The sequence below is a fragment of the Rana temporaria genome, chromosome 2 (assembly GCF_905171775.1).
Source record: "Rana temporaria chromosome 2, aRanTem1.1, whole genome shotgun sequence".
NCBI lineage: Eukaryota > Metazoa > Chordata > Amphibia > Anura > Ranidae > Rana > Rana temporaria.
Window position 1 is genome coordinate 517,513,708 of NC_053490.1, and position 26,155 is coordinate 517,539,862.

At 48.2% G+C, this 26,155-nt stretch overlaps 1 protein-coding gene across 1 annotated transcript in view; it reads right to left on the bottom strand.

The window, feature by feature from the left end:
* Window positions 1-954: 954 nt before the first annotated feature.
* Window positions 955-26,155, bottom strand: part of LOC120927994 (trefoil factor 3-like) — a 32,786-nt gene continuing 7,585 nt past the window's right edge. The window contains exons 2-3 of the mRNA XM_040339036.1: window positions 3,883-4,026; window positions 955-1,010 (exon numbers count right to left, since the gene is read on the bottom strand). Coding sequence (XP_040194970.1) covers window positions 970-1,010; window positions 3,883-4,026 — 185 coding nt within the window. The 3' untranslated portion in view covers window positions 955-969. The remainder of the gene's footprint in view (window positions 1,011-3,882; window positions 4,027-26,155) is intronic.

Here is a 26,155-nt window from a genome sequence, read left to right on the forward strand (position 1 = left end):
GACAGCAAAAGTCCGATGGAGCATACACACGGTCGAAATTTCCATTCAAAAGCTCACATCAGACTTTTGCTGATGGAATTTCCGATCATGTGTACTGGGAATAAGCGCATTGTGGTCTTAGGGCTGACAGTGGATAAGACACCCTGAATTTATTAAAGTGTATGAAGCAATTATCGTAATACTCCTGAGAAGCCCCTAGGCAGGGCTATTTTTAAGGTAGGGCAAAAAGGGAAAGCTGCCCTGGGCCCTGTCATTGTTGTGGGGCCCAAAGCAGCTGCCTCATACTTGCCAACTATCCCAGTTTAAATTTCCTTGTCCCTTGAAGTTTTAGTCCTTTGCTGTGTCCTGATATCTCAGTGTGAAGTGATGCTACTAATGCTGCCCAGCTCTTCCCTATTGTTGTGTACAGATAACTCACCTACAGACCCTGTGTTTACATGTAAATAAATGTCATTCATATGTAAATTGTGGTAGCATTCACATGTAAATAGCTGAGGCAGGCGGCATTTATGTGTAAATAAAGGTGGCATTCATCTGTATATCATCCCCCTCTGCAGTGAGGAGATGATGTGCTGTAACCTCTAGCAACTAATCAATGAGCCGTAATGTGTGATGTAACCTCTAGCAACCAGTCAGTAAGTGGTAATGATATGCTGTAAGAAAATGTTTACTCAGGGTCCAATCAACATTAAAGATGGCCATGCCCCTAGGGGGCAAGGCTCATGGTGCTACAGCTGGTCTGACCTGCTCACACACAGCCTGCAGAGTTTTTTACATTGAGTGGTAAATAGCTTCCTCTCCTGGCTGTGCCTACATATTACAGGCCCTTGGACTTCTATGGGACCATCTCCCTACTGGGAGACGGAAGTATAAGGCCTCGTATAGACGACCAAACATGTCCGATGAGAACGGTCCACAGCAGCATCCTCTAGAAAGGCATTCTTTGGAACTAATTCCTGGATATCCACATTATTTTCTGTCAGCCGGACTCACCGAGCACTGAGCCTCATCTATGAATAATTTAATATTTTTTTTTTTTTTAAATAGCAATTAATAATGTTTACAGGCTGCACATAGAAGTTTTTGGCTTTTATGAGGAACTATGAGGACATTCTCTTCCAAATGTGTGTGTAGCACCCTGCTCCTGTTGAACAGGCGCTTCTTTAAATTTAGGGGGGGTCTGAGCTGTTTTCTCTCAGACTAGTATGATTTATGGCAAATGTAGCCTCTGTTCCAGCCATGGCTGTGCTGAGAGTTCCACCACTGCTTGCCTGGGGGTGTCATTCCCACCCCAGGCCAAGGGTGGCAGCAGCAAGGTCAGGGTGTATTGGGTGTTCCCCTTTGCAGCGAACCAGTGGGAGTGGTCACCCTGCTGTGCATGCTGGGGAGGGGTAGTTAAGGGACAGACGCCATTGGCCTGAGGTGCATGCCCTGAATCCTGACTCCGGGACCACGTTGGTCCAGGGTTGTGGCTTCGCCTGGTAGCCCAGTAGTCAGACTGGGGCCTGCTTTTTGAAGAGGTGATCCTGTGCTGTCTGTCCTGTGGGAGGAGGCCACTTGATGAATGAAGCCAGGGGAGGACCTATCCTGGAGAGGGCCATGCAAGAGGCTGGTATCTTGGGAGAAGGCCTGGAAACTTCATTGAAGGATGCACCATACACTGAGAGGCTTGACGGTGTCACCTGTCGGGACTAAAGTTTTACCAAAGCTAAGCTGGAAAGACCTGGGTGCTGAATCCTGTGGCAGAGGATTCTGGACCAAATGTGTCTCCTAATGAAGGAAGGTCTGTGGCAGAGACTGTACTTTATTCCGTGCGCCGTCCCGGCTGCTAGGCCAGTGAGAGGGACCTATCCAGGTGAGCAAAACCCACTCTGGCTAGAGTGACGATGAGAACTGTTTGCTGGAAGCAGGAGTGTTTCCTATTTGTGACTATACACCTGAACCTACCTACCCTTCCACCCCCTTTACTTCTTTTCTACTAAAGTTCTGCAAATAAATCCCAGAAAAAGAAGTGCATTGTGTGGACATTGAAATTCTTCAGACTCTCTTTTCACCTTGGACAGCGAGAAGATAGAGGTAACGTGCCACCCAAAATTACTCAGCAGCTCTTCCGGGGTAGTGCTACATGTGGCTTAAAGAATAAGTTAGTGGCATCCTCTGAGATAGGTACTAAGTAAGGTAAATTTAGCTCTTGCGCACTGCAATCAATGTAGATGTGATTGTTGTGGTCTTTTCTGTTAGTCGGTGACCATATGGAAAGCTACCTGAGGGAGATTCAGGCAAATTGTATTCACTGAGAGGATTCGCTCTATTATCTTCGTTCCTGAGCAAAGGGCCTGTGGCAGAGGTTCCACTCCTAATTGCAATTTCACAGAGCCAAGTCAGTGGCAGAGACTTGTTTCTTCTCAGAAGTTCTAAGTGATACTCTGGCTGCCAGGTCAGTGTGAGAGGCCTGTCCAGGTACACTTTACCCACTCCGGCTGGAGTGGCGACGTGAGTTAAAGTCCCATTGGAGGCAGGACTGATTCCGTTTATCTATAGGCCTAAATCTGCAAACTCTCCTTTCACCAACCTATCTCTGTCCACCTCAAATTGACTGTTTGCCATATTGGGCAAGTAAATAAAGCACAGAAAACGACACCCTGCTGTTTGAACATTCCGTTACTCCATCATCATCATCCCTAGACACATCACAGAGGTGATGGTGAAGGAGAAAGCACCGATAGATTCCCTATCGGTGCTTTCTCCTTCACCATCACTTCTGCTGGATTTGTGTTATATACACTTTACAAGGACTATTTTGGACACATGAACATTGTTTTTGCACTGGTTCACTTTATTTATAGTTTCACAGTTTGCATTGTTTACTCATTGTTTTAATTATTTAATTGTTAATTGTTTGCGCCACACTTTTCATTATATTTATGTACTTTGGGAAATTTTTATGAATTTATCCTCAGTGCTGGCTTGCATTTTTTAGTTTATTTATGTTTTTCCCAGCGCTGAATTTTTCACTTTTTATAACATCACAGAGGTAACATAATCATGCTGTCCCAATCTAACCAGCGGCTCCTGAGGGGGTAGCGCTACACCCCCTTGACCGGACCTAAACAATCCCACCTTTACTAAGATTAGATCCAAAAAATATGGACACCAGAGTTGGTTTACATTCAGCATGTCAGGTTCCCTCTTCTGGCCGCACATGCACATTACAAGCTTCTATGGATCCATCTTCTGGCTTGGACATAGGCAAGCTCCATAGAGGTAGTGCTGAATTGTGCAGGCGTGACCAAGAAAGGGAGCCTTTCACTGTTGAATGTAAACAAACAATGGAGGTCGCAGCTATTGGGTCATGGTAAATATGGTAGGATCCTTTAGGTCAGGGAGAATCGTAAGAATAAGTGCACTTATTCTTAAAGTCTGAAGCCCAGGCAGTTAAATAAACTATTTTATTTGTCAAAGGTTTTGTATGTCTGTCCATCCAGTCCCAAGATCTACACAGCTCTGCCCCATGTGCAGCTTTATTTAGCAATAAGGAGGATCTGATTTTTCTCTGCTGCATTTCAGTAACCCCCTCCCCAGTGACTGGGCAGTAGAAGGAGAAGCAGCAGACTAATGAGATTATCTCTCTGTCATTCTGTACACTTCTTCTATCAACATGTTCCTCATTAGCACATTTAGCATATATGACTGGCTCTTTAGGTTGCTTCTTTCTCTCCCATTCTGAGCGCTGCTACATAGGGGATTGTAAGACGCTAATACCAAGCCGATTTCATGCACTTACACTGTTTTATTGTAGAGACATGCAGAAACTGTTAGCACTATAAAAATAGCGTATTATAATAATATCAGTGGAAATTGTAGCATAGGAAAAGCCCTTACTGTAGTCATTGGAGCGGAAGCACCATTTGACCCCGCGAATAGATGAGTCAAAGCAGCATCCTCTGGAACGGCATTCTTCAGAACTAATTCCTGCATATCCGCACTCTATTCTGTCACCCGGTATCACCGAGCACTGAGCCTTATCTAAGAAGAAAAATTGAAAAATATTATTTTTGAAATAGTAAATAATAATTTTTACAGGCTGCACATGTTGGCGCCGATGATGAACTATGAGGAAATTTTCCTCCAAATGTGTGACTTAAAGAATTAACCACTTGCCGACCGCACACCGTCATTATACGTCCACAAGGTGGCTCTGCTGGGCGAGAGCACGTAATATGACGTCCTCTCTCCCAGCCGCCACTAGGGGCGCGCGTGCCGCCGGAGCCGCGCGCGCGCCCCCCGCTCGCCCCCGACTCCCGTGCGTGTGCCCGGAGGGCGCGATCGCCGCTGGGCACACGCGATCGCTCGTTACAGAGCGGGGACCGGGAGCTGTGTGTGTAAACACACAGCTCCCGGTCCTGTCAGCAGGGGAAATGCTGATCTTCAGTTCATACAATGTATGAACCGAGGATCAGTGTTCCCCCTAGTGAGGCCACCCCCCCCCCACAGTAAGAACACACCCAGGCATACTTAACCCCTTCCCCGCCCCCTAGTGTTAACCCCTTCACTGCCAGTGGCATTTTTATAGTAATCCAATGCATTTTTATAGCACTGATCGCTATAAAAATGCCAATGGTCCCAAAAATTTGTCAAAAGTGTCCGAAGTGTCCGCCATAATGTCGCAATACCGAAAAAAAAATCGCTGATCGCCGCCATTACTAGTAAAAAAAATATAATAAAAATGACATAAAAATACCCCCTATTTTGTAAACGCTATAACTTTTGCGCAAACCAATCAATAAACGCTTATTGCGATTTTTTTTACGAAAAATATGTAGAAGAAATCGTATCGGCCTAAACTGAGGAAAAAAAATGTTTTTTTATATATTTTTGGGGGATATTTATTATAGCAAAAGGTAAAAAATATTCATTTTTTTCAAAATTGGCTCTCTATTTTTGTTTATAGCGCAAAAACTAAAAACCGCAGAGGTGATCAAATACCACCAAAAGTAAGCTCTATTTGTGGGAAAAAAAGGACGCCAATTTTATTGCACGACCGTGCAATTGTCTGTTAAAGCGACGCAGTCCCGAATCGCAAAAAGTACTCTGGTCTTTGGGCAGCAATATGGTCCGGGGGGTAAGTGGTTAATACACTTTAAGCCTCTTTGTCCAGACCTAAACTATCCCACCCTCACTCAGATGAGATCCATGAGAGCGCATGTAAGAACGTGCTTACATGGTAGAATGTTTTTGCATTTTTGTAGGTTTACCTTTAAGTCTTGGCTGGTGCATGTAGGGAGTTGATATATTTTGTGATATGGCTTCCCCTGTGTGTGTGTCACTTCCCATTTAGTAGGGCAGGGGAACATACAGGGGAACCAACCTAGTCTGGGGCCATCCATAGTGGGAGCTGTGCAGAGAGGACGGTGTACTATGTAATCTGTTTCACTGCCTGCATGCCCCTCCAACGGGACCCATTACCTAGAGCAGCCTCAGCAATGGACTTTCCTAAGTTTCTAACTTTTCTGGTAGGAACATCACCAGAAAACAGCACAGTACAGCCAAACGCACAGCCAAAAATATGCACAGCCCTTCAGGTGTATTATGTTTTATGCAGACATGCATGTGAAGTAGACATGTGCATGCGTTTTCATCCGAATGCATTTTCGTCCGAATTTGGAGGATTTTCGCATTCGTTTTAACAAACGATAATGAATGTGCAGAATCCAAATTCCGAAAGATCCGACATAAAAATGCTTTATTTTGGTTTTGTTGCGAAAACAGTTTGATATAGAAAGAAGATTTGACATGACGGTGACAATAGTGATCTGTGTCTATCGAATGTGCCTAACCTAACTCTATTAGTCCAAGATTATTCGAAAAGATTCAACATTATAGAGACATGAAGATTCGACGAAGCAGCTAAAAACATACGATCGCCACGAGTGGACATTAATGGTCAAATGCTCCGCCCATAGGCTATAGAAGAATTCTATTGTTGGCTGACTAGTAATAATAATTAAGAAATATAATTATTACTAGTCATACAACATTAGAATTCTACTATAGCTTGTGGACCGAGCATTCGACCGGAAATGTATGATTGTGGCGTTGTACAGTTTAGCTGCTTCGTCGAATCTTCTTAGAACATTAGACAGACACCATTAGCCTTCAATTGACAGATTAGACCTTACTTCGGATTTTCAAACGAATGCATTTTTTAACTAAACGAAAATAAATAAAACCGATTTTGGGAGTAACTAAATACATATATGTTTTGGTCTTTGACACTTATAGATAAGGGGAGATTTCTACAGACGGGGTATTATTAAAAGAATTGTATTTCAGAATAAGCTACAGAAACAAGAAGGCTTAAGTCCTATTGTATTAAGTATGTTAAATTATGTTTTCTTTCAAATATCTTAACAATGTATCTGTACTAGTTAACATTATATAAACCCATTTATGCATATATATATATAGATTATTATGAAAAAGTTGCAAACATGGTATTACATGGCATACCATGGTATAGCCCCTAGTGGTGAAAATAGTTAATTATTCAAATGACGTTGGTCTTGTTTGTCAAGGTAACATATAAACTCCATCGTCATATGATGTCATCAATTACATAGTAATGAGACACACACCCACTTTTGGAGTAAGATAAAAGTAGCAACTGATTTAGCAGGAGGGAGGCTGAGAATTACGAAGAGATCTCTCTCGGGCGTAAGTCCCGCCCACATATGTAAACACTGTTCAAACCACACATGTGAGGTATTGACGCGTGCGTTAGAGCGAGAGCAATACTTTTAGCACTAGACCTTCTTTGTAGCTATAAACTGGTAACCTGAAAAAAAAAAAGGTCACCTATGGGGATTTTAAAGTACTGAAGTTTGGCGCCATTCCATGAGTGTTTGCAATATTAAAGCGTGACATGTTAGGTATCTATTTACTCGGTGTAACATCATCTTTCACATTATCACCAAAAATTGGGCTAACTTTAGTGTTTTGTTAATTTTTAACCACTTGAGCCCCAGACCATATTACTGGTCAATGACCGGGCCAGTTTTTGTGATTCAGCACTGCGTCGTTTTAACTGACAATTGCGCGGTCGTGCGACGTGGTTCCCAATCAAAATTGTCGTCCTTTTTTTCCCCACAAATAGATTATTTTTTTTGGTGGTATTTGATCACCTCTGCCTTTTTTTTTTTTTTGCTATAAACCAAAATAGAGCGACATTTTTTTTAACCAAAAAAAATCATTTTTACTGTTTGCTATAATAAATATCCCCAAAATTATCTAAAAATAATATTTTTTTCCCTCAGTTTAGGCCGATACGTATTCTTCGACATATTTTTGGTTCCAAAAAATCCCAATAAGCATTTGATTGGTTTGCGCAAAAGTTATAGCGTCTACAAAATAGTGTTTAGTTTTATGGCTTTTTTATTATATATTTTTTTACTAGTAATGGCGGCGATCAGCGATTTTTATCGGTACTGCGAAATTATGGCGGACACATTTTTGGGACCATTGGCATTTTTCTAGCGACCAATGTTCTAAAAATGCATTTCTTACTATGAAAATGTCACTGGCAAGGAAAGGGGTTAACACTAGGGGCGAGGGAGGGGTTAATTATGTTCCCTGGGTGTGTTCTAACTGTAAGGGGGGTGGGACTGACTAGGGAAAATGACAGATCGCTGTTCATACATTGTATGAACAGACGATCAGGCATTCCCCCCCCTGACAGGAACGTGAGGGGTTAAACCCACGCCGAAAACCAGCGTGGGGTCCCCCCCCAGATCCAGACCAAGCCCTCATCCCAGGCAAGCAGTGTGGCCCGGACAGGAATGGGGGTGGGGACGAGCGAGCACCCCCCCTCCTGAGCCTTACCAGACCGCATGCCCTCAACATGGGGGAGTGTGTGCTGTGGGGGAGGGGGGCACTGCCCCCCCACCCCACAGCACTCTTGTCCCCATGTCGATAGGGACAAGAGCCTCTTCCCGACAACCCTGGCCGTTGGTTGTCGGGGTATGCAGGCGGGGGGCTTATCAGAATCTGAGAGCCCCCTTTAATAAGGTGGCCCCCAGATTCCGGCCCCCCACCCTATGTGATTGAGTATGGGGTACATTGTACCCCTACCCATTGACCTGGGGAAAAAAATGTAAAAAAATAATACACCACACACATTTAAAAATGTATTTATTAGTCAGCTGGGGGTCTTCTGCCTGGGCCCCCCACCACCACCCCATTAGGCCCCGGGCTTTGCCGTCTTCCGCCGGGACCCCCTTCACCATGAAGCTCCTTGCTTATGGGGGAGGGTCCCGGGCTTCGTCGGTTTCTGCGGGGGGGTGCACCTACCTCCCGTCTTCTGCGCCGTCTTCCGCCGGGACCCCCTTCACCACGAAGCTCCTTGCTTATGGGGGAGGGTCCCGGGCTTCGTCGGTTTCTGCGGGGGGGTGCACCTACCCCCCCCCCGTCTTCTACACCATTTTCTGCCGGAGCCCCCTTCACCATGAGGCTCCTTGCCTATGGGGGAGGGCTCCGGGCTTCGTCGATTTCTGCCAGAGCCCCCTTCACCGTGAGGCTCCTCCTTGCCTATGGGGGAGGGCTCTGGGCTTCGTCGTTTTCCGCCGGAGGGCGCCACCCTCCGGGCTTCTGTGGTGCCTTCCGCTTCTGCCTGGCCCCCCACGGGAGCTCAGGGCTTGTCTCCGCTGTGTTCTCCCTTCTCTTCCATTCCATTCGAGGTCTCGCGCTGGAATGCCGTCTGAGCAGTGGGCATTGACTTATATAGGGCAATGCCACCATGTGACCTCAACCCATGTGACATCACATTCCCATCATGCCCAGGGAATGTGATGTCACATGGGTTGAGGTCACATGGTGGCATTGCCCTATATAAGTCGATGCCCGCCGCTCACACGGCATGTCAGCGCGGAACCTCGTCGTGTCAACATCGAATGGAAGAGAAGGAAGAACACAGCGGAGAAAAGCCCTGAGCTCCCGGAGGAGCCAGGCAGAAGAGGGAACAGAGAAGAAAGCCTTGAGCTCCCGAAGGAGCCAGGCAGAAGAGGGAACAGAGAAGAAAGCCCTGAGCTCCCGGAGGAGCCAGGCAGAAGAGGGAACAGAGAAGAAAGCCCTGAGCTCCCGGAGGAGCCAGGCAGAAGAGGGAACAGAGAAGAAAGCCCTGGCTCCGCGGGGGAGACAGGCAGAAGAGGGAACAGAGAAGAAAGAAGCGGAAAGAAAGCCCTGTCCCCGGAGGAGACAGGCAGAAGAGGGAAGACAGCAGAGAAAAGACCGGGGAGTTGGCGCACCCCGGCAGAAGACGAGGAACAAGACCGGAGCCCTGGCGGAAGGCGCCGGAAAGACCGGGGGATAGGCGCCATCCCCCGGCAGAAGTCGCGGAAGTCCGGATGCCCCCCCTAATGAAAAAGAGCTTAAATGGGGTGGGGGCCCCCGGCGGAAGGCTGCGGAGAGGACCGAGGGATGGCGCCCTCCCCCGGCAGAAATTGCCGAAGCCCAGGGTCCCGGCGGAAGATTGGGAGAGAAGAAACCCTCCCTTCAAAAAGAGCTAAAGAAGAAAGGGGGGAGGCCCGGAGCTGACTAATAAATTATTTTATTCTGTGTGGTGTGTTTTTTAACTTTACATTTTTCCCCAGGTGAATGGGTAGAGGTACGATGTACCCCATACTCATTCACATAGGGTGGGGGGCCGGCATCTGGGGGCCCCCTTATTAAAGGGGGCTCGCAGATTCCGATTAGCCCCCGCCCGCATACCCCGACAACCAATGGCAAGGGTTGTTGGGAAGAGGCTCTTGTCCCTATCGACATGGGGACAAGAGTGCTGTGGGGTGGGGGGGGCAGTGCCCCCCTCCCCCACAGCACACAATCCCCCATGTTGAGGGCATGCGGTCTGGTACGGCTCAGGAGGGGGGGGGCGCTCGCTCGTCCCCACCCCCATTCCTGTCCGGGCCAGACTGCATGCTTGGGATGAGGGCTTGGTTTGGATCTGGGGGGGAACCCCGCGCCGATTTTCGGCGCGGGTTTAACCCCTCACGTTCCAGACCAAGCCTAAGAGCATAATGTACCCCTGGAGGGGGACCCGCGCCGGTTTCAAGTTTGAAATTTGGCGCTGAGTTCCCCTTCATGGTCAGCGCAGGCTGAAAACCGCTCGGAGATTCCCGTGCGCCGCGTCACGCAGCGCAATCACGGGTACGCCGCTTGGTATTTACCAAGATTTTCTCGGCGTACTGACAAGGCGCACGGGAATTGCTGAAAATTCCCTGTACGCATGCTCAGTATGCAAATGAACCTCCCGAGGTTCAGGCGCACTGTGCAAGCGTATGGGGATCGGTTTCCAAAAAACACTTTCACTTTCAATTCGGCCCGCCAAACACATTCAAACACATGTCACTACACTTTCCCTGCATCACCCCCCTCCCTCACCTAATAAACTCCTGCCCAAATCCCCGATATTTACATTTCAATGTGCCGTGCGCCAGGTCTATCAGGCGCACAATGCGCCCTCTCCTGGGCGCACTGAGCACTTTAGTAACTATTGAAATACACTGCACTAGCAGCGTATTTCAATAGTAAATGTCAAAACGGCTGCTACTCCTGCTTTTACTCCATGAGTTATGGAGTAAAGGCTTGGTAAATCAGCCCCACTGTGTCTCTATCTCTCTATCTCTAACTGTCTGTCTGACTTGCTTTCTTTAACAAAGCCGGAACACACTACACGAGGCCGCCATGCAGGCTGCCTTATATAGTGTGGGGCGTGTACTAATCCCCCTGAGCCATGATTGGCCAAAGCCACCCTGGCTTTGGCCAATTATGGCTCTTCGTTTTTTGCGCGCTGTGATTGGCCAAGCATGCGGGACATACAGCGCCATTCGAATTTGGCGCGAACGACCCGTTTTGTTCGAGTTTCGACGAACGATCGAACGACCAATGTTCGAGTCGAACATACGTTCGTATCGAACGCGAAGCTCATCCCTATCGGAAGCACTAATTCTGGGGTATCCGCAGTTTCTTCTCTCATATGGATTACCGCCACAATCATTCCGGGCTGGTTAAAATAAAAAAAAAACACAATTAGAAGAATCATGTAATTATTTTAATACTAAACATTCCAAACAAGAAAAGCTCCACACTTCCTATGTGAAACTCAATCACCTGCTAACATAATAGGATGATATATGGTACAGTTACAGTATTCTTCAAAATATGTATCAAGGGCAAAAAAGGTAATAAGAGGTGGAGGACCTCAGTTAAGAGATCATTTACAAAAAATAAACGCATTCCCCCTGAAGGAGAGACACTTACACACAAACCGTTCGTCTGATGAAAACAAACCGATGGATTTTTTCATCAGATATCCGATGAAGCTGACTTTCATCAGTCTTGCCTACACACCATTGGTTAAAATCTGATTGTGTCCAACGCGGTGAAGTAAAACACAACGACGTGCTGAGAAAAATGAAGTTCAATGCTTCCGAGCATGCGTCGACTTGATTCTGAGCATGCATGGATTTTTGACCGATGGATTTCCCCACAGACGATCGTTTTTTTCTATCGTTGTTTTAACCATAAGAAAAATATAAAACAGGTTCTATTTTTTTTTTCACCGATGGGAAAAAAACTGATGGGGCCCACACACGATCGGTTTGTCCGATGATAACGGTCCGGTCGACCGGTTTCCTCTGCAGAATCCATCAAGAAACTTGGTGGGAGAGCTTTTTTGCCGAGGAAAACGGTCGTGTGTACATTTTTCATCGAGGAAACCGTCGAGGAACTCGACGAGCAAAAAAGAGAGCAAGTTCTCTTTTTCCTCAACGAGAGTCTGAATTTGCTCGTCAAATTCCTCGTCAAGCTGGTTTTCAACGAGAAACTCGAGCGTGTGTATGCTAAGAAACCCGCGCTTGCTCAGAATAAAGTATGAGACGGGAGTAAAAGTAGCATTTGTACAGAAGATAACAAATTTTTCAAGCTGTAACAGACTGTAAAGTGCAAATTGTCTCTTACCAAACTTTTAATTAACACGCAAACACATGAGATTAGCAAAAGCAGCCCCAAGGGTTGTGCAAGTGGAATCGAACTTCCCCTGCCATTGTATGTGTTGTACGTCACCGCGTTTCAGAACGAGGAGATTTTGTCTTGACAGTGTGTACGCAAAGCAAGCTTGTCGAGTTCCTCGACAAGCCTAAGGCCCCGTACACACGACCGGATCTATCCGCTGATATTTGTCCGATGGACAGTTTCAGCGGACAGATCCGGTCGTGTGTAGGCCTGACCGCACAATTGTCCGGCGGATCGGACAGTTTCCAGCGGATCAAAATTTCTTAGCATGCTAAGAAATCTATCCGCTGGAAACCGGTCGCCATCCCTCGCATGCGTCGTACTGATTCGACGCATGCATGGAAGTTTTGAACTTCAAGGCCGCCCATGTCGCCGCATCATCGTTGCGGCGACGGCGCGGCCACACCCCGCGTATTGTTTACGCGCGGATTTCTGTCTGATGGTGTGTACAACCATCAGACAGAAATCTCCGGGCGGACATGTCCGCTGAAAACGGTCCGGCGGACCGTGTGTACGGGGCCTAACGATGTGTTTCGCCCGACGAGTTCCTCGGTTGTGTGTACGAGGCCTTACACTTTGAATGACAATTACTCAGTCATGCAACAATGTGGCCAAATGTATTTGTTATCATTAATTTGAGACAGAGAGAGCGTTTTTTGGGGGTTTATTTAATCACTGATGTTTTTTTTTTTTTTTTGAAGTGGGGGTTCACCCCAAAAAAATGTTTTAACATTACATTCAGCCGAGTTGTCATAATGACAATCGGCTGTTTTTTTTTATTATATCCCCGTACATACCGTATTTTCACCGCCGCTTCAGGGTATGTCTTCTGCAGGACTGGGCGTTCCTAATTGATTGACATCCTTCCGACCGTCGCATACAGCGCGTCACTAGTTGCCGAAAGAAGCCGGACTGCGAGTCGGCTCTATACGGCGCATGCGCACCGACGTTCGGCTTCTTTCGGCAACTCGTGACGCACAGTATGCAACGGTCGGAAGCCTGTCAATCAATTAGGAACGCCCAGTCCCGCAGAAGACATACCCGGAAGTGGCGGTGAAAATACGGTATGTACGGGGATAAAATAAAAAAAAACAGCCAATTGTCATTATGACAACTCGGCTGAATGTAATGTTAAAAAAAAAAATTGGGGGTGAACCCCCGCTTTAAATAAACCAAAAAAGCCTGAACATTTTTGGATTTTTTTGTTTCTGTTATAAAATTTTGCAAATAAATAATCTTTCTTCATAAATTTAGGCCAAAATGTATACTGCTACATTTCTTTGGTAAAAATAACTTAAATCAGTGTAGTCCACAAGCTATGGTACAGTATATATAGATTTGAAAATTGATCAGTCCTTATGTACTTAAAGGGGTTGTAAAGGTACAATTTTGTTTTCCAAAATAGCTTCCTTTACCTTAGTGCAGTCCTCCTTCACTTACCTCATCCTTCCATTTTGCTTTTAAATGTCCTTAATTCTTCTGAGAAATGCTCACTTCCTGTTCTTCTGTCTGTAAATCCACACAGTAATGCGAGGCTTTCTCCCTGGTGTGGAGTGTCGTGCTCGCCCCCTCCCTTGGACTACTGGAGAGTCAGGACGCTCTCTACGTTGCAGATAGAGAAAGGAGATTCGGAGGACTCCATCCGGGATCAGCGGGCCTCCATACACACCCTGCAGGTGAGAGTGAAGGCCCTGGAGTCGTGGGCAGAGGACAGCGAGAACCGCAGCAGGAGGAATAACCTCCGTGTGGTGGGTCTCCCAGAGGGGGCTGAGGGCCAAGACCCGACGATGTTTACGGAAACTATGCTCCGGAACCTACTACCACAGGCCCAGTTCTCCCCGCACTTCATGGTAGAGAGGACCCATAGGATGCCAGCGGGTCGTGCCATACCTGGGGCCCCCCCGCGCACTTTTATTTTTCGCTTACTGAACTTCCGCGACAGGGATCTGGCACTGAGAGAGGCCAGGAGAGTGGGGGAACTCCGCTTTGACAACATGCGGCTTATGATGTTCCCTGATTACTCTCTAGACACCCAAAGGCTCCGCAGAACATTCGATCACGTTAAAGGCTTGCTCCGGGCTAAGGGCCTGAAATACAGTATGCTGTTCCCGGCGAGACTGAGGGTCATCGATGGCGAATCTACCTGCTATTTCACGTCGCCGGAAGATGCCTCACACTGGTTGGACACCCTGCCCCGGCATCTGTAACGATACTACATATAGTTCTGGCCCCCCCCATGCTCCCTGTATTTCTTTGTCGTGTGGCCGCACCTGAACGTTGCTCCCTTTGCTAAGAGCCACTTGGAAGGAAGGGCGGGACTGTGCCTCTATGTTGTGGCGTGTTTGGCCCCCTGCCCCCCGCCATTTCTTCCCCCCCCGTTTCCTCTGATTGTCCCTCTTCATGACCCGACACGGGTATTGCTCATGGACTCCATCTGGCACCTTCTGTTGCTCACCGGCTGGACTTAAGGTTTGCTGGGGGTACACTCATGTTGGGGGGCGTGGGGGTGGCTCGGGATCGGGTGCTGGTTGATACAGGGGGGGGCTCTGAGGGGGACCATCCAGGTCTGACCCAGGCCCCTGGAGACCGGGACTGGGCCTGTAACGTTAAAATGTTTAAGTGTGTGCCCCTAGCGAGACCTAGGTGAACTGTTTTATGTTTAAGTTCTCTATTCTATGTCGTTTAAGATGATCGTATCTGAGTCAACATGCTATGGGTGGATCCAATGTTATCCAGTGATAGGTACGGGTTTGGGGGGTGGGGTCCTCTCCTGAGGGTGCTACTGAGCCGGGTGTTTGCTCTTCTGGTGCCTCTGGACTGGTCGCCTTGCCAGTTGCTCCCATAAAAGGCCTTCCTACGGTTTGATGGAGTTGGTTTGGGGAATATGCACTCCGGTCCTTTTTCCGGGCTTGCGGGGTGGGAGGTTCTGTTTTGTTTTCATGTTTTTTTCCTTCTTGTTTGATGTTCTTATGAGTTGCCGATTTACTTGCCAGACTAATACATGCAGTATGCTGCCTTGGACACCTAGCCCGGCCTGTTTGGGGCACTTAGGCTGGGTGCCCAATGCGCTTGAGGTGATTGTTTCTGTGCGATCGATGGGGTACCCTTCCCCGCGATGGCTCCACTGTCATTGTTTCCCCTGCCAGGAGATGTTAGGATTTCAATGGCTCCCATTAGGCTAATCTCGTGGAATGTCCGCGGGTTAAATGATAAGATAAAGAGGTCGCTGGTCATGGCCTACCTCAAAAAATACTCTCCCCATATATGCCTCCTGCAGGAGACTCATTTGACGGGGCGTAAGATCTTAGGCCTGAGAAAGCAGTGGGTGGGTCACTCGTACCACGCTACGTACTCCAACTATGCCAGGGGGGTTAGCATACTGATTCACAAGTCCTTGTCCTACTCTCTTCTAGACATTAAGATAGACCCTGAGGGCAAATACGTGCTCCTTCATGCTGTGGTAGATACGGTTGAAATGTTAATTCTGGGCATATATATATACCGCCACCGGCTACGGTATCTTTCCTGAAATCCCTGATCCCTATATTGGCCACGTATCCCACTGATAATATCATCATTGCAGGGGACTTCAATATGGTCCCAAACCCGTTCATGGATAGGCTGTCGTCTGACGCCACCACTGACTCTCCCCTGCAGCGATAGGCCTCACTCTATGGTCTTACGGATGTTTGGCGCTGGAAATATCCAGATGACAAGGCCTACACGTGTCACTCCACCTCTTATAGAGCTATGTCCAGGATAGATTTGGTGTACGTCAGTGGGGGAATGCTCTCGAGGGTCAGTAAGGTGCAGATCCTTCCCAGGGGTATCTCGGATCACGCCCCCCGTGCTCCTTGGACTACAGACCCTAACGCCCCCATCGGAGAGACTGTGGCGACTTTCTCGCTACTGGATCTCGGATGAGAGGGTGGTGGCGGAGATCCCCAGACGCATCTCTGAGTTTTGGGGGGACAATGAGGACTCCACGGCGGTGGGCAATAGGTGGGACGCATTTAAGGCGTTTATACGGTGATGCTATCAAGCGGTTATCTCTCGGGAGCGCGGTGCTGCCACTATTTGTTTGGAAGAAGCTGAGACTAAAGCCCAGGATTTAGAAAGCCAATATGTGGCTACCCAGAACCCAGTTACATATGCGGACATGCGGGCGGCCTACTGAGAGGCTATGCTTCTCCGGGTGGCCAAAGCAGGAAAGAGACAGTTGGCCCAGACGCAGCGCATCTTTGAGCAGGGGGAGAAGACGGGGCTCCTCTTGGCCTGGCTGGCTAGGGAACAACAGCCCGTCACTACTATTGCTAGGATTAAAAATGACAACGGGTTGGTTGAGATGGACCCAGGGGCTATCAATGCATGCTTTGCCTCCTATTATGGGGCGCTGTACTCATCCAGAGTTGACTATACGGGAGAGGAGCTGGACTCCTTTCTGGGGCAATTGACTTTTCCGAGCCTTTCGAATGAGGCCCGCACCTACCTAGACAGCTGAATAACCCTTGAGGAAGTGCAGCAGGCTCTGGGGGAATTGCAGGCGGGGAAAACCCCGGGGGTGGACGGCCTCCCCCCGGAATTCTATAAGGAACATGGAGAACTATTGTCCCCCAGGCTTCACGCTATGGTAGTTGCATCACTCAAGGATGGCGGCCTCCCCCCCTCTATGGCGGAGGCCGTCATCGTAGTAATCCCCAAGCCAGGCAAAGACTCCTAAACGCGGATGCTAAAATCCTTACTAAAGTTCTGGCCAGACGTCTAAACTCTGTCATTTTATCGTTGGTGCATGAGGACCAGACCGGCTTCATGCCCGGAAAGGGAACAGATATAAACCTCCGTAGATTGTACACGGTGTTGGGGGCTCAGGGGGCCCTGGCCGAATCCGACGTGGTGGCCTCCTTAGACGCGGAAAAAGCTTTTGATTCTGTCGAGTGGCCATACTTGTGGGAGGTCCTGCGTCGGTTCGGCTTCGGTCCCAGGTTTGTATCGTGGGTGCAGGCTCTCTACAGGGCACCCACTGCTAGGGTCCGTACCGGGTCGGCTCTCTCCCAACCTTTCCGCCTGCACAGGGGCACGAGGCAAGGGTGCCTGCTGTCTCCCGGCCTTTTTGCTCTGGCTATTGAGCCTATGGCGATCCTCCTTCGCTCCTCCCCGGCGGTGCGCGGTATCCCGATAGGCCCGATCCACGAGAAAATATCCCTATACGCGGACGATACGTTGTTGTACCTGCGAGATCCCTCTACCTCTCTCGGAGCGGCCCTAGCGCTTATTGATACATTTGGCAGATTATCAGGTGTTCGCATCAATTGGGGGAAGTCGGTTGTTTTCGCCCTGCAATCACCGGAGACGGTAGTCCTAGCGGGTACCCCTCTGCGACAGGTATCACAGTTCAGATATCTGGGAGTGGAGATTCATAGGGACCTTAAACAGTTTATTCCCCTTAATTTGACCCCGGTCTTGTCCCTGCTGACTCAGAGGTGCGCTGCTTGGAAGACACTACCCCTTACCCCGGTTGGGAGGGTCAATCTGGTCAAGATGACCGTCTTACAGAAGTTTCTATATATTTTTAGACAGACCCCCGTCCCTATCCCCAACACCTTTTTTTAGGAAACTGGACTCCCTAATCACGTCCTTCATCTGGAATGGAGGGACCCCTAGGATAGCCAGGTCTACCCTGCAGCTACCGGTCACTCTGGGCGGTCTGGCCTTGCCATGCTTCCAGAAGTACTACTGGGCTGCGGTCCTTGTTACGCTCAGGTGGTGGCTTTCGGAGGAGCCGGCCAACCCGGCGGCTACTCTGGAGGCTGCGCTTCTGGGATCTTACTCTGAACTCTGCAATCTTATTCACAGGGGTCCTAGATCTAGTCCCGCGGTTACGTCTTCTATGAAGACTACCCTGAGGGTGTGGGAGGTTGTTAGAGCCAAGGTTCAGAGCCCCGGTCGCTGGTCCCCGCGTACTCCGCTGTGGGGGAACCCGCGTCTCTCACACTTTCAGTCCATACCTGACCCGGCGCTATGGGCCCGATTTGAGGTTAAGACACTGGCGAACGTGGCCCCGACGGGCAGACTACTCACCTTTGATGAGATGAAGCAGAGGAAGGGACTGACGAACCAGATGTTCTTTCGGTTTCTTCAGCTGTGTCATGCCTTTAGATCACAATTCCCTGGACTGGTGGTGCTGGAGACTAGGGGGGTGGAACGCATGTTGAGTGCGGCGGACGAGACTAAGCCCTTGTCTGCCCTATACTCACTATTGATAGGCCTGGACACCTCTAAGGTCTCCCAACTGTACTCGGTGTGGCAGGCGGATATCCCGGTGCTGGCTGATGACGACTGGGAGGAAGGGATACAACAATATCTTACCCTGGTGGTGTCGGCCAGGGATAGATTTATACAGCTCAAATTCTTGCACAGGGCCTACTTCTCCCCCCAGCGCCTGGCAAAAATTTACCCACAGCGGAGTCCTGCCTGCCCAAGATGCGGTGTAGAGGAGGGCTCGTTTTTTCATGTGGTCTGGTCGTGTCCCGTGTTGCAAACCTACTGGCAGGGGGTAGTAAAGGTGATTCAATCCGTGAGTAAGATAAGTGTACCCTGTGACCCCTTGCCGCTGCTCTTAGGCATAGTCGACACATTACCTGGTACTCAATCTAAGAAACTGTTTGTCTTCTTCGCTGCTTTCTATGCCAGGAAAGCAATCCTGCTAAAATGGAAATAGGCCCCTCCCCCCTCGGTGCAGCAATGGAGAGCATTGATCAATGCGGCCCTCCCTCTGTACAAACTCACATACCTGGGTCGAAATTGCCCCGGGAAATTTGACAAGGTGTGGGCGGCCTGGGTAAAGGCTGAAAAGCTGGAGCTGGGTTAGGTGGGTGGTATCCCGAGATGGCCTGGATGCCCTCTGCGAATCCTGGGGTTGGATGCACGGGGAGCCATGTGGGGCCTCGCTGGGGTAGTAGCCTGAGTCATGAATCTCTTTGGATCTGGTAACATAGACCTCTCCCCCCCCCCCCCCCTGCCTTCACCCATTCCCTATTTTCCTGGATGCATGCTCCGAGATACAGTGGTGGAGGTCTTCCCTTTTCCCCTGACAGGGGAACCTGGACCCGTTTAGAGTGTGGATTATGTCATGCAGCTTGAGCTCCCGACATGTGTATCTGTATGGGGGGGACGTCGGGGAACACGGGGGATATATAGCCAATGGAATATGTGCTGTTTCTTAGGCCACGCGTTGCATCTCCACTTTGTGATCTTGTACTTTTTATTATTATTTGGTATTTTTCCTTCTACTTTCCCTTATTGAATGCAGTACAGGAGAATGCGCTCATTCATGGACAATCACCTTATCTGTTCATTTACTATGTCTTTTCTTGTATTCAATGCTGCATCTACTGCTGATTTATGTATGACCAATGTCTGGCAACTGTACATTTGCTCTGTCTGTTTACATCAATAAACAACCTTTTTGTTAAAAAAAAAAGCAAAATGGAAGGATGAGGTAAGTGAAGGAGGACTGCACTAAGGTAAAGGAAGTTATTTAGGAAAAATAATTGTACCTTTACAACCTCTTTAATCAGATTGTATTTATTAGAAAAAAATATATATATTTTTGTACAAATTAAAGACATATATACAAATAACAAAAAAGGCACAACCTAAATAATAAATGTAGCGCCCCCTTACTTTCAGTGTGGGTACTACGCTAAAGTTAGTGGGAAATGGGAGAGTTAAGTTACTCCCATTCACGATTTACTAAATTCGGGCTGCTGTCATTTCAGAACTGTCTTGTAGGTCAGTCTGCGTTCCAGGGGTGCGATCCCACCCCTGGGCGACAGTTGGCGCTAGAGGGGTTCTGGCAGAGCCACTTTTCCCAGCAGCCAATTAGAGGAATTTTCCTTCGCTGGGCATGCTGGGGAGGGGTATATCTGGGGCAGACGCCATTGATTTGGGTCTGTCGTCTTCTTCTGTTCTCTTCGCAGGGTCCGAGTTCCAGGTGCGGCATTCAACTTCAGGGTGCGCGCATCCATGGACCCCGCCACCATGGCCCACCTGGCCGGAGTTTCGCAGCATGCGGAGCCTTATCCTGATGATGAGAGGGGCCCCAGCGACTTGCTGGTTTGTTCCTCCCAGCGATTCACAAGTGACACTTCGGCTGCCAGGCTTGTGACAGAAGTCTGTCCGGGGTCACTTTACCCACTCTGGCAAGGGTGGCGACAAACTGATCTCAAGGCTTGATACTAAAGTTGCTCTTATGCTTCATCAACCTTTCCTATCTTGTCTTATGTTGATGTTGGCCATGTTGGGCCTTGGAATAAAGCATTGAAAAATCCAATTGATGACTGGACCTTCGCTCATTGCCTCAACTCACTAGCATCACCCCTAGACACCCTGCAAGGTAACTCAATACGCCGATCCCACAAACAAATAAGTGGCTCCTGCGGGGGTAGCGCTACACGTGGGGGCTCGTCTGGGATTCGGCTGTTACTGTTGGCAACAAGAGAAGTGAGTAGTAATTTATTAAAGAGCGTTCGGTATCGTGTTTTTGAACTGTCCGGCAACGAGGGAGTTAACCTTGCACCGCTGAGCTTGGGCGTACGTGCAGCATAGCACGCACCTGCAACGTGCCTGGACAAGTCCTTTCAAGTGGGAGGAGCCACCCTCCCCTGCGTGAGTTGTGGGTACAATTTTGCGCCAAGTAAGGAAAAGAAACGCCCACTCTCGCGCCAAATCAGCAGAGCACTGCCCATCGGCAAGAGTGAAGGATGGATCGTGAAAAAGATGTCTGCCGAGATGGAGAGCTTTGCTGCCCCTGCTGGGTTGAGGCGCCCGATGACTACACCCGGGATACCCTCTATGATTGTCCCGCATGTAGTGCCCGTGACCGATACGGTCGTGCGGTTGTCTACCAGAGGACAATTTGCGCTGCTGTCTTCCGAAAGGACAGAAATGCTGGGCCTGGCCTGCCATCGATGCCAAGAGTTGGCTGTTCGCCTCCTGCCTTTCTCCCGGTGTCGTGGGTGCCGGGCACCTTTATTCAATGTTGCCCTGTCCATGGGCCTCCCGAAAGACTATCGACTGGGAAGAGTGGAGGAAGTCCCATCGGCCTGATCCGGCCACTGCCCCAACCAGGGCCCCGAATTACCTCCCCACTGGAACGGAGGATTCCTCCGACCCTGAAATGTGGTGGAGCGAATCTCAGACGGATGGCAATGATCTCCCTGACCAACTTTTCGAGCCCCGGTTCCCCGAACAACAGGGCTTTGGGGGATTTTGGGCCTCCAAGAAAAAGATGAAGAGGCGCCCTGTCCGGAGTGTATCTTGCGATCCCGAAGCCGCGTGTCTACCTTGAGGAGTTGGTGAGTTCGTTGTTGGGTGATTTTCTTTGACTCACCGCTTCTCCAACCCGGGACATGCCGCTCTGTGCGGGCGCCCGATGTTTGTACTGTCCGGGCCTTTGTGTGACTGAGTGAGTTTTTTTCTGTTGCCTGGCCTGGGCTCTCACCTGAAGGAAGTTACGGACAAATATGCCCCCACTCCGTTTTGTGCTTTTTCTCCCAGTTTCCCGTTCCCCCTGCTCCTCCAGATCCACAAAGACTTTTGTGAAGAACTCTTGGGAGGGATTTGGGTTCAGTCAGTTAGAGTGGGACTTTGACAGCTCCTTCATTGCAGCTTCATAAAATTCAGCAAGGAAAATAACTATATTCCCTTTTTCTACTTCCCTTTGCTGCTACTTCTTCACCTTTGAATTTTTCGTACTGCCGCAGTACCAGTGCACTGACCGCTAGGGGCAGTGTTCTGCACCGTTACCTTGCAGGACAAATGTGTTAATGTTTATACTTTGAATTATTGTACAGAGAAGAGTATTTCTCCTACAGCACTTACACCTTAGGACTCCTCGGGAGGAAGGGAAACTTTGCGTTCGGATGTGAGCGTGCAGTTTCAATTCTGACCCTGGAGGTTGTAAATAAATAGAAAATGATTTGATACTTCAGAATGTATATTGTATAGTTTGTATGCTTTGTATATCTTTCCTATACAGGTTTTTTTTTCTGGACCCACCTACTATCAACACTGCGGAGAATGGGCAGCTACATAGCTAGGGTTGTGTATGTGTGTATGTCTTATATATTAGTAATATTGTAACATAATGTTTTATAAGTATGCTTTTTTCCTACTTTCCTATCTGGTTTGCAGTATCAGGCCAGCATTTGGGCTTGAATGCTTTAGGACACTGGGGACAGTGTCAATTCAAGTGGGGGGAGTATGTAGCGCCCCCTTACTTTCAGTATGGGTACTACGCTAAAGTTAGTGGAGAATGGGAGAGTTAAGTTACTCCCATTCACGATTTACTAAATTCGGGCTGCTGTCATTTCAGAACTGTCTTGTAGGTCAGTCTGCGTTCAAGGGGTGCGATCCCACCCCTGGGCGACAGTTGGCGCTAGAGGGGTTCTGGCAGAGCCACTTTTCCCCAGCAGCCAATTAGAGGAGTTTTCCCTCCCTGGGCATGCTGGGGAGGGGTATATCTGGGGCAGACGCCATTGATTTGGGTTCGTCGTCTTCTTCTGTTCTCTTCGCGGGGTCCGAGTTCCAGGTGCGGCATCCACCTTCAGAGTGCGCGCATCCATGGTCCCCGCCACCATGGCCCACCTGGCCGGAGTTGTGCACCATGCAGAGCTTCATCCTGATGATGAGAGGGGCCCCAGCGACTTGCTGGGTCCCACCCTTTGCTGAGAGGATCCTAAGCTGAGAGCTGTGCGGTGGGGAATCGGCTCAGGGAGAACCCGGAGAGAGGTTATTCAGGAGGCCTGAATGAACCATCGGGGATCTGGTCAACACGATGCTGACAGGTACTTTGCAGCTGTCAACCGGTGACCTTAACTGAAATTTACTGGGAGGATTCGCTTAATCCAATTATTGTACCCTAAATCGCTAGGCCTGTGGCAGAGGTCCAGAGTCAGGCCTGTGGCAGAGGTCTGTTTCTCCCAGCGATTCACAAGTGACACTTCGGCTGCCAGGCTTGTGACAGAAGTCTGTCCGGGGGGGAACATTACCCACTCTGGCTAGAGTGGCGACGAACTAATCTCATTGATTGCAAAGAGCAGGACTCTTGTATCCAAGGCCTGATACTAAAGTTGCTCTTATGCTTCATCAACCTTTCCTATCTTGTCTTATGTTGATGTTGGCCATGTTGGGCCTTGGAATAAAGCATTGAAAAATCCAGTTGATGACTGGACCTTCGCTCATTGCCTCAACTCACTAGCATCACCCCTAGACACCCTGCAAGGTAACTCAATACGCCGATCCCACAAACAAACCAGCGGCTCCTGCGGGGGTAGCGCTACATAAATAAAATAAAAAAACACATCATCCCATCACAGCACAGATCCATAAAACAAATGAAGGACAAACTACTAGTACATATCAGTTACAGGGTTTCTAAATGAAAAAAAAAAAGATCAAACCGGCATTTCCATATACGGTCAAATTTAAACAAGCATAGAAAATATATTTGCTTATCATTTGCAATACTCTTTTTTTTTTTTTTTAATACTCTTTATTTTGCATATCTGCATTTACAAACATTAATATTGTCGCATTTCATCTTTTTCAATTCATTTGTTTCTTTCATATTAATAAATACATTTAAAGAATAATTCATTATACATTTCATTTCACCCTGAATAATATCTCAGCATGGAGAGTACTGAGTACGGTGGAGATTGGAGTGGGTGAAAGGTAGAGAAAAATCCCCCTAACTTCCCCCTTCCCCACAGAGACCGAAGTCAAGTCACCCCCTTCCCCTGGCTACTACCTCCACTACCTCCTCCTTTCTTAAGTTCCATAATCAAGGAATCCTTCTGTCTATGCCCCTCTTTTACATTGTTCCTTACCTACTAAGAGTTAAAGATGATTTTAACCATCCATCCCAAATTCTATAGTATTTTTGTGGTGTTCCTCTATACTCGTACATTAGTTTCTCACATGGAAGTATTTCATTTATTGCTTTAAGCCATTGCTCCCTAGATGGGGATATTTGTTGCATCCACCTAAGGTCAATTTGCTTACATGCCATAATAGTGTTTCTTGTAGACAGGTCTTAGCATATACAGTCACTCTCTGGCTCTCAATCAGTCCCAACAAGCACACCTCTGGGGTAGATGGATTGCGTTCTCCCAACACTTTTGACATTGTATCCAAGACCTGTCTCCAATATCTACTAATGTGGGGGCAGGACCACATTAAATGTTCAAAATTGGCCTTTGGTACCCTACATCTTGCACATTCCACATTCTCTATTCGTCCCTCAGGCTTAGTTTACTCGGTGTAAGGTAAGCTTGATGTATTATATATAACTGTATCAATCTATTATTACTTGCAGGGGACACTACCCAATGTGATTTACAGGCTTCCTTCCAGGTCTGATCTGTCATGGATGTACATATCTTTTACCATTTTCTCTTAATCTGGAGCGGGGGATCCCGTGTTTTGGCCTGCATTAGATATGTATAAAGGGCCAGATTCACCAAAGAGATACGACGGCGTTTCTCCTTATACGCCGTTGTATCTCTGTTTCTATCTATGCGACTGATTCATAGAATCAGTTACGCATAGATATCCATAAGATCCGACAGGTGTAATTGTTTTACACTGTCGGATCTTAGGATGCAATACCACGGCCACCGCTGGGTGGAGTTTGCATCGTAAACCAGCGTCGGGTATGCAAATTAGCAGTTACGGCGGATCCCCGATGGATTTTCGCGTTCGCTACGTCGCTGCTAGTCTAGTTTCCCGACGCAACGTTAGTCGTCGTTTGACCTGCCCTAACTTTAGTCAGCAATCGTATTGCTGTCTAAAGTATGGCCGTCGTTCCCGCGTCAAAATTTAAAATTTAACGTCGTTAGCGTAACACGTCCGTGAATACGGAAGTACGCTACGCGCGTCGCCGTTCGAAAAAATGACGTCACGGCGCGCAAAGCACGGCGGGAGTTAGGAAACGGAGCATACGCAGTAGGTCCAGCGCGGGAGCGCGCCTAATTTAAATGGCACACGCCCATTTGAATTGGCCCGCCTTGCGCGGGAGGCCACCGGCGTAGTTTTCATCGCAAGTGCTTTGTGAATCAGGCACTTGCGATGAAAACTTGCGGCGGTGTAACGTATCTACGATACGTTACGCCGCCGCAGTTCTATGTGAATCTGGCCCATAGTTTAGATATCAATCCCCTTGGTCCCTGAGTTCTTAGTATTCTGATTAAAGGGTATTTTGATATATTAATGTTTTTAAGCTGGATTCAGTTCATTGCGTCTAAGCGCGCTCGCTTTGGAATAAAATCCTTTATGCTATGTGAGTCCAGCTCTGGATATATCTGGAACTCAGTACTGTATACTGGCAAAGGGACAAAATTCTCCCGAGATTCAGCGATTATGGAATGGCAACCGCTTCAGTCCTTTCATTGATAGAGCCCTTGCTCAACCAGGGCTACTGTATCACTACGGACAATTTCTATACGTCCCCAGAACTATACGAGTTTCTTCTTCTAAATAGGACGGACGCTTATGGGACTGTGAGGCCTAACCGGCGTGACATGCCGTCAGCATTTCCAAATAAAAAACTCGGGAAAGGAGAAGTGGCTGCATGGCAAAAGGGGAAAATGTTGGCTCTGAAGTGGCGGGACAAAAAGGATGTTTCCCTTTTGAGCACGGTCCATAACACCTCGACAGCCATGGTCCATACCAAAGGTGGAAAAGATGTTCGAAAGCCACAGGTGGTGTTGGACTACAACCACACGATGGGAGGTGTGGACAGGGCTGACCAGGCCATGACTTTTTACCCTGCAATGTGAAAGCAGCAGAAAAAATATTATAAAAAGATTTTCCGACATCTTTTGGAGAAATGTCTCTGGAACTCTTTCATCCTGCTGAAAAAAAAATGTCAGGTCTATGGTCCATGCAGACTTTATGTGGAAGGTGGCAGAACAAATTTTCCTGAAACACCAAACGCCAAAGGCGGTAAACCGTTCTGGACGACAGGCTTCTGGGGTTGTAAATCCTGAGCGACTGACTGGTCGTCATTTTTTGGACCACGTACCACCCA